The following is a 9,224-nucleotide window of genomic DNA, read 5'->3' as shown; positions in this document are numbered from 1 at the left end:
ATTGTTTTTAACAAAATATAAACTTGTGGATAAATTTTTGTATCAAAATATCTCAAAATCATGATATGGTATTCCCGTATGATTCCGTATCATGATTTTTGAAGAATTAGAATCACATTTGATGATATGAAATCATGAGATGGAATCAGCGCAAAATCACATGTCCAAACGCTGATTCCATCTCACGATAGCCATATCGTGATATGATATTGCATGGCCAAACGCTTACTTAGAAAAAACTTACAATACAGCGTATCATTTTGCTTTGTATATGTTCTCTATATCAGAGTGAATAAACACAACTCTGAAATGGATAAAACTCTGGCTGTGTGTGTATATATATGTATATATATTTTAAACTCACTATTTTGAGTAAATATATTTGATCGCTCGAGTAATTTTTCCCATGTAATACACGTATGATCAGATCCAATATGCATTTGATGGAATTCCAGTATGACACAATACAACTTACCCATAAATCCTGATTTCAACATCTGACTCACATAAAGGAAAAGAAAAGGGAGGAATAAGAAATCTCAAAACCAGATCCAGACGTACACTTTTTAGAAAAGAATGCACACAGATCTGGATAAACACTAAGAAATAAATGTACAGAGCAACTCATACTCTTCAACTAGACAAAGAAAACACCCTGCAGGTACACTCTAATAAGGCCACCAATCTGGCTTCTTCACCAAGATCTCATTATACTCCGGCCTTGAAGTCTGGGATAAGAAGAAAGAACATAAATTCTAAAGATAAAGTGTTAATGCATAATTTAAAGAACATAAATTTTAAAGACCAAGTGTTTATGCATGATTACTAAACCTGGGAAATGAATATAAATCTTGCACTAACAAAGAAATAGATCGAACTAACAAATTCATTATCTTTCACGATTTTGAATCTCAGTAACAGAACCAAATCATATGAAACTATAGACTGAAACACCTCATAAGCAAATCTGATCATTTTAAATCACAATGATCACCAACGTTCCCAGGTTTTCCTCATTATCATGTCTATATTTTCCAGAAATACTTTTCAGCTCTAACTATACCATCTCTATAGTCATGGTTGGATCTGAATGGCCAATTCTGTGAACTGATATAACAAGAGTACAAAATTAAGATACTCTACTACTCCAAATAAACAACAACTAAGTCTCAGTCCCAAACAGGGGCGGAGGCATGGGTATCCAAGGGGTGTTATCCGATACCGCTTCGTCGGGAATTTATTGTTTTATATATGTATAATACAATATTACAATGCTACAGCCTACAACAAGTATGGATCAAATACTAAAGAGATGACTTTGCTAGCATAATTGCTTCAATAGCTCACCAGTATGGACATTCAATATTTTCCTCAAGGTTATGCGTTCAACCCCACTCAGCAACATTCTTTTTGAAAGTCTTGTTATGAAAAATGGAGAAGCCAACAAGGCTTGAACCCTCAAACATCATGCTTAAAAGGGAGAAACCAATACAACTGAGCCAACTCCATTGAACTTAAAGTACTGCTAATATTATATTTAAGTGCAGCTCGACTTGCAAGCCAATAAATATTTATATAATGTTGTGGCATTGAATTACTCAAGCAACTTAGCTAGTATTTAGCCATAAATTTTAGGTGAAACTTGAAAAAAAAATCCGTTTTTGGAATTGTGTTTGGATATACACTTAGCGTGGAAAAAAAAGCTAAAGTTTCACGAGTGAAAGTGAAATTTCACCCAAAAAATTGGCCTGATTTTTGGAACTTTAACTTTCTTTGAAGATAAATTTTTCAAAATGACCAGATACATGAACAAACAATCTTTTCAAAAAAAAAGAAGTGAAAATCTTATCTGCAAAATCTATAGCCAAACAGGAACTTAAAATCCTAAAAGTTTGAAAAAATTACTCATTTATTTGAGATTCACTTTATCTTCAAATTGGCTTCCTAGACTTTCTTTCAACTTCTCTAGCTTGAGATGAAAGGGGCGGATTCTTGCATACCGAGAAAGAATTGAAAAAAGGTTCACTTTACAATTTGTAGTATTTGGAGATTATAGTTGTTTTGTAATTTTTGGCGAATTAACATGGTGCGTGCTGCTCTTCCAATTGTAGCTTTGTTTGTTTTTTCATCTTTTTTTCTTTCCAATTGGAATTTCTAGAAAACATTTATCAAAAAAGATTTGGGTGGGATCTGATGAAGATCATCTAAGCTTCATCGAATTTGTACATTAATTTGTAATGCAACTTGAATTTAGCTTTCTGAAATATGCTGTCATTATAGTAATATTTTATTTCATCTCTTTAATGTCGACAGCGCTTACGAAAACTCTCCGTAAGCTACTGGTCCCAAACAAGTTATAGTCGGCAAGGTATGGACAGGGTGAATTATCTCAAATAATACTCCTCCAAAACTTATTTTTAAATTAATTGTACCATTGCCCCTATACATCAAGGCAATAGGTAGGGTAAATCACAAGTAGTATAGACTCGGTATAGACACCAACAAGTACTACTCCATCCTGCAATCTCATCACTCTTTCTGAAGCATTAATGTGCCCCCAACTATTGAGAAAAACAGAAAAAGGGAGAAAATTAAGGACCTATTTTCTCAATAAAAGCTTGGAAGAAAACAAGGATGAACAACTTGAAAACTCATTGAAGGTCACATATTGAATGTAAATCATCCATGGTGGACTCGTGAATTTATTTTCTCTTCCTGGAGTACCCCCCTCTGTATACATCTTTAAGTCTCACATTCCCACTCAAGACTTTATGTACAACTAGGAAGCATGATATAGCTTTCATGTTTCATTCTATGATCTCAAAACTTGCTTCATTTATTCTTTTTTGATGACTAACTGAATACTAGCTTTCCTTTATGAAACCAAAATAAAAAGACCAAGGTGTTGCATACAATACTCAAGACCATCTGCCTAACTTCATGTAGAAATAAACAAGAACATAATTCTAAAATCATTGCAACACTGGCCATCGGACTGTTGTGTCTGGAAATAGACAGTTTGAGTCATCTTTTTTGAGAAATTAATTTTTTGTTGTTGAGAAAGACAGTTTCAGTAATCATGTTTCTTGTTCTAGGGGGTCTGGATGAAGGTGCAAGTTAGACACTTCAGGGAAGTTGGTCTGAATTGAAAAGAAAAAGTGGAATATCTTGAAAAGAAAAAGTGGAATATCAGATGTTCCCACTTTTCCGATGATAATTGTCTCTAATGCCCAAACCATTTCATTTTTGGGATACAGAGAGATGCATTATAATCGGTAAATGTCTATACATATCTTTTTCCCCACAATTCTAAAAGGTCTTCTGACTGTATCTTTGTTTCTAGAGATGATGTGTTCGCATGTTCTTTCATGTCAAACACAATACTCATATCTAATTCCATCCGACGTGGAATAACAAATACGTTATCATGATCAAAGAAGCAGGAAGCTGAACTCAGAAGGACCTCATCTCAACACATACATTTTCTGCTAACATGGATGTACATGAGAGCAACAAACTGCAGCTGGACCATATATCCCTCCATTTTCTCTAAGGATATCACTTCAGGCAGCCTATGTAAAAAAGACTGACTGCAAATACTTCCACCAACCCCCAACACTCCCCCCACCCCGATCGCACAAGAAGAGGCTTTTTGAAGCTTTTCCCTTCTTGAAGAGCATAAAGTTAACTACGAAGGAGAAAAATAAATAATGGCTACAACCATGTCCCATTAGTTCTGCAGCTTATACTCAAAAGTTCAATAGATATGAACAATTGGTTAAATCTGATAGAGGAAATAAATAGTGTTATTGAAGTGAATTTATGTTGAATTGGCAAGAAAACTAATAAAGCTCCGTGGGTTAATTTAAGCTATTTAAAACTAATATAGCTCCATTGGTTAATTTAAGCGATTTATTATTTGAGTGCTGGAGTTGAAGAGGTAATCTGCCTGAAGTGAAGATAAGGCAAAGCTATATCAACAAAACTTGAGCAACTTTACACTACAACAAGTCATGTTCCCTTTTCACATACTAAGAGCGATTTTCTTTCCTCTTTCTTTTTGGCAATAGTTCGAAGAATACCGATTAATTAATTTACCTTAAGGATTCCAACACTAGCTTTTGGGATATCCCAATACAGGAGAGCCATGAAGAATGAGGATTTGAGGTAACACAATAGCAACTAGCTTTTAAATAATGAAGAATTATGGGGAAGACATGTAATGCTCCATACCTTCTAGCATGTGCACGACTAAGTTGATGTTGTTGAAACTATCCAAACACGGGAGTATAAGGTTATAGTGAGTCAATACGTTAAGGGTTCAGTGTACTAAAGTAAATGTGGTGTTTAATCAAGTTTGAAGGCTAGGATAACTTGTTCCCAACCAAACGACCCCTTGGAGCAAAAGCCAATTTGGAAGTTGCATTCTTGACAATTGCTTTAAGTGACCTTGATTTTGGACTAACTTTAAATGAGAATATCACAATTTATGGAGAGTTTGAGGCTGAATTTCCTATCAAATGAAAGGCCAATAAATAAAGAGCTCATCAATCCAACTTTGGATTAAGAAATTACACGCGTTTTACTACACCTGCACATAGCCCAAGTGCTCGCGATGAACATGCAATGCGAGGTCCACTGCATGCAAATTGGGTGTGATGGAGATCTCACAATGCCTAAGCCTATGTCGGCCAGAAAATTAAGTTTATAAGTTGCAATTTAGGGACTCATTTGCCCTTTACCTTGGGCGAACTTTGGGTTGTTCCCTCCCTCTAGATTTCTTCCCTCTCCAACACACTTAAGCTCGTGGTAAGTAATTTATCAAGAATCAAGTGTAAATCTTTATGTAAAATTATGAGAAATACTAAGCTAGCGTTTGGTCATACCAAATAGTCTTGGCAAATATTATTTGGGTAAAAATTTGGATGAAATTTCACCATCTGTTGGCCATAGTATTTGGAAAATATATTTCACTTTTTTAAATAAATATGATTTATACCCATAAGTCTTAAAAACTATCAAAACTAGAGTCGTCAACATGGGATAGGCTTGTTGGGCCGGCCTGGCCTAACCCGGGATTTAATAGAGGTGGGCTATGATTTTTGGAGCCCATTTAAGAAAAGGGCTTTTTAGCCCGACCTGAATAAGCCTGCTGATTTGTGGGGCTTGAAGGCAAGTTTGTTCTTGACTTATTCTATGATTTCATCTAGAAACCAAGTGTGTGTTCTAGATGATTTCAAGAAGAATGGGGAATCTCTATAACTGAGGCAAGTTTCTAACCCCTCTTTGTCTCTAAGCTCGGGTGAGCATTTCTAGGCGTAGGTTAGTAAGAACTTAGGGGACGGTGATTGGAAGCTGTGAGTTTGTGTATTATTTGTCGTATCATAAATCTTAGAGGTTGTTACATGTTGATAACAATCAGAGGGACAAAGAAAGGAAATAAGAAAAGATATGTAGGTTAATACCGAGGAATTGAAATTATGGGCAACAAGGGGCCAAAATTCTCACCTCCCAATTGATTTCAACACCAAAAAATCAACCTTACTCAATAAGTTTTGGTACGTGTTCAATTGAGAGGTGAGGGTTTCAGCCCCCTGTTGTCCATAATTTCAATTCCTTAGTATTGACCCACATATCTTTTTTATTTTCTTCCATAACAATGCAGGTTTAGACATGCAAGACAACGAACCACCCCACTAGCCACTTGCTTAAAATTCAATTGGTAAGTTAATGAGCTCCATCTCTTTTTTGGAGCCAGTTGTTTCTGGCACTTGTCACATGTATATATATTCGGACATTAAAGGTAGGTCGGAGGCTAACGACTCTGCCCCGGCGAGTATATCAATTGTACAGTTTTAACATTCTAGTAGAGGCTTCATAAACCACTGGTATGTTTCATATGTCAACATATATTATGTCAACATATATTCGTCAGTTGTACTTATTGTCAGACAGGTGAATTGGGCTCGTAGCCCCTCCATATGTACACATAGTTGTTTCTGTTGGCATCATAATACTATAACATGCCTTCTTATATTTCCAGAATGTCATCTGATTCAGTATAGATATATATGTCACGCTCATATGTCTAATAGGGTTATCCAGCTCAACAGGTTGGGATGTAACAAGACTCAAGAGGGAGGGACAGGTAGAAGTAGGTTGCATGCCAAGATGGAAAGACCCTTTTAAGATGATGTATAATCTCATTGAATTGATGAGAGGGACAAATTTTCCCAGCAAAGACTATATGGATACCTAGACACCTGTTAAGGCTGCTTATTTTGCATGGACAGCCGTATGGCAAGTAAACTCACACCAAAGAACCTAAGAAGGAGAGATTATACATACTGATATTTGTGTAAGAAAGAAGGCGGAGATGGGATCCATTTGTTGTGGATTAAGATGCTGAATGAAAAAGGAATAACTACTTTGTTCCAAAGCAATGTGGAGAACCTTTTCATGAGCAGAGAAGGAATCCAGATAAGATCAGACACAGAACTTGGATGGCATATTTATGACTGATATGGACGATTTGGAGAAGAACAAATAATATTTTTTTGCATGATGAACTTCGTCCCTGACCGAAAATAACATGCTCAGTTTTTATTTACATTTGGGTAAAGAAGATTGAATATCTTATGTAGAAGTAAAGTTATAATAACTCCTCTACTTGTATAGTTTATCCCTTTGTATGCACTATTTTATTAAATAAAATAGGACCTAGTGTTGCATTATGATCTCTAAACAAAGCCTTACGGTATTAGAAGATGTCTACCCAAACTTACATCCCCGGGCAGCTTTCATGTTATACTAAAGATTGAGGAAGATCATATACCAATGGCAGTAGGTTCATTATGTTTTAGTTCCAGATGCATTTGAGAATCCTTCATTGCTCGCTTCACACTTTACTTCAAAATCTGTTTGTCAGTTGTACTTATTGTCAGACAGGTGAATTGGGCTCGTAACCCTCCATATGTACACACAGTTGTTTCTGTTGGCATCATAATACTATGACATGCCTCCTTATATTTCCAGAATATCATTTGATTCAGTATAGATATATATGTCACGTTCATATGTCGAATAGAGTTGTCCAGTTCAACAGGTTGGGCCGTTGGGTATGACAAGACTCAAGAGGGAGGGACACATAGAAGTTGATTGCACTCCAAGATGGAAAGACCCTTTTAAGGTGATGTATAATCTCATTGAATTGATGAGAGACAAATTTTCCCAGCAAAGACTATATGGATGGATACCTAGATACCTGTTAAGGCTGCCTATATTGCATGGACAGCCGTACGGCAAGTAAACTGACACCAAAGAACCTAAGGAGGAGAGATTATACATACTGAAAATTTGTGCAAGAAAGAAGGCGGAGATGGGATCCATTTGTTGTGGATTAAGATGCTGAACACAAAAGGAATAACTACTTCGTTCCAGAGCAATGTGGAGAACCTTTTCATGAGCAGAGAAGGAATCCGGATAAGATAAGACACGGAACTTGGATGGCATACTTATGCTGATATGGACGATTGGGAGAAGAAGGAAGAATAGCTTTTTGCGTGATGAACTTTGTCCTGACCAAAAATAACATGCTCAGTTTTTGTTTTACTTTTTTTGATGAAGTAATTAGTTCTATTGCAGGCATCAAGTAGATGCATAATAGTTACAAAAGCTTAGTAGCAAAAGGTCAGCTCTCCTTTGCATTGTTAATTGAGAATCAGGGAGCGGACATGGTTCAGAAATGAATCAGGGCAATCTAGAGGAGATAAATAAAGTTTTTGTTTTACTTTGGGCTAAAGAAGATTGAATATCTTATGTAGAAGTAAAGTTATAATAACTCCTCTACTTGTATAGTTTTATCCCTTTGTATGCATTATTTTATTAAATAAAATAGGATCTGATGTTGCATTACGATATCTAAACAAAGCCTTACGGTATTAGAAGATGTCTACCCAAACTTACATCCCCAGGCAGCTTTCATGTTATACTAAGGATTGAGGAAGATGATATACCAATGGCAGTAGGGTCATTATGTTTTAGTTCCAGATACCTTTGAGAATCCTTCATTGCTCGTTTCGCACTTACGCTTCCAATACCCTGATTCAAAGTATTTGAGCCAAATGCATGCCTAAATTTATCCCATCGAGAGAATTCAGGGTCTTGGAATATAGAAAATTATACATATGTCTAAAAACTTTAAACCTTGGCTCCAGTCCAGAAGCTGACACTTGCTGGTACTGTTTACTACTTTGTTCTGTCAAGAAAAGAACCCAGTTTTCCCCCTTCCCACTGATGCAATGATTTCTAGGTATAACAAAGAACCAAAGTTGAAACTACTTTATTACCACAAATCTGAAATCACAACAATCTAATGCCCATCCCAAAAAAGACCACAATCAAAATGGGCATATAATATGAAAAGAAGAGAGGGAGATGCTAACCAGATCCTTGAAAATGACATATGCTACAACGAAAAAGAAGACGAAGAGGATCTCAAACTCTGCCAATCGGACGAAATCAAATACAGAGTCCACAGCTCGAGTCAAAATCGACCGCGACGGTACCTCGTCCCTTCTTCCACCTCTAGCTAACCTCTTCGCCATTGTTTCCGCAAATACACTAAACAATTACAAATGTTGAATTTGGAAAAGGGACAGCCATCATCTCTGAATTTCAACAACCATTTGGCTACCACTTTTACACGTGCCCCAAATTTCAGATTTTAACACCATCAAATGTCGATTCAATTGGGTGCACCATCTGCCGTGTCATGTTTAGTTGACTAGGTACGTAATCGGATGTAATTGATAAAATAATTATCCTCTCCAATTTCTCCGGGCGTAAATTGATAATAATTATAATTTTTTTATGAAATAATATAAATTATGATGAAAAATAAAGTAGGGAAAAGAGAAAAGACTTCTTATTTATCTTGAAGTATATTCGGAATTCATCGATCTTCTTTACAATGAAGAAAAATTCTTAATTTATAGGGAAAATCTAAGTTGGTCCCCAAGTAGGATTCCTAACCATATCCTAAAAGGACTCCACATAATTAGACATTCACTATAACACAAATATGTTTATAACACTCCCCTTGAATGTCGGTAAATTATGTGCCTCGTTAAAATTTTAGTAGATAAAACCAAGTGGGAAAAAAATCTAGTGAAGAAAAAAGAGTATACATATCTAATAATACGCATTATAGATGCCTCATTAAA

General features: G+C 35.9%; 1 protein-coding gene across 1 annotated transcript; it reads right to left on the bottom strand.

Moving 5' to 3' along the window:
* Positions 1–385: 385 nt before the first annotated feature.
* On the bottom strand, positions 386–8,785 carry LOC107012493. Its single transcript, XM_015212359.2, has 2 exons — positions 8,445–8,785; positions 386–728 (listed from the first exon to the last, which is right to left on the bottom strand). The coding sequence occupies exons 1-2, from the start codon at positions 8,604–8,606 to the stop codon at positions 669–671; spliced, it is 222 nt and encodes a 73-aa protein (XP_015067845.1). The 5' UTR covers positions 8,607–8,785; the 3' UTR covers positions 386–668.
* Positions 8,786–9,224: the final 439 nt, after the last annotated feature.

Source organism: Solanum pennellii, chromosome 3, assembly GCF_001406875.1.
Source record: "Solanum pennellii chromosome 3, SPENNV200".
NCBI classification, from domain to species: domain Eukaryota; kingdom Viridiplantae; phylum Streptophyta; class Magnoliopsida; order Solanales; family Solanaceae; genus Solanum; species Solanum pennellii.
Note: the sequence above shows the minus strand (reverse complement) of the source record. Positions and strands in the feature narration are given on the sequence as shown.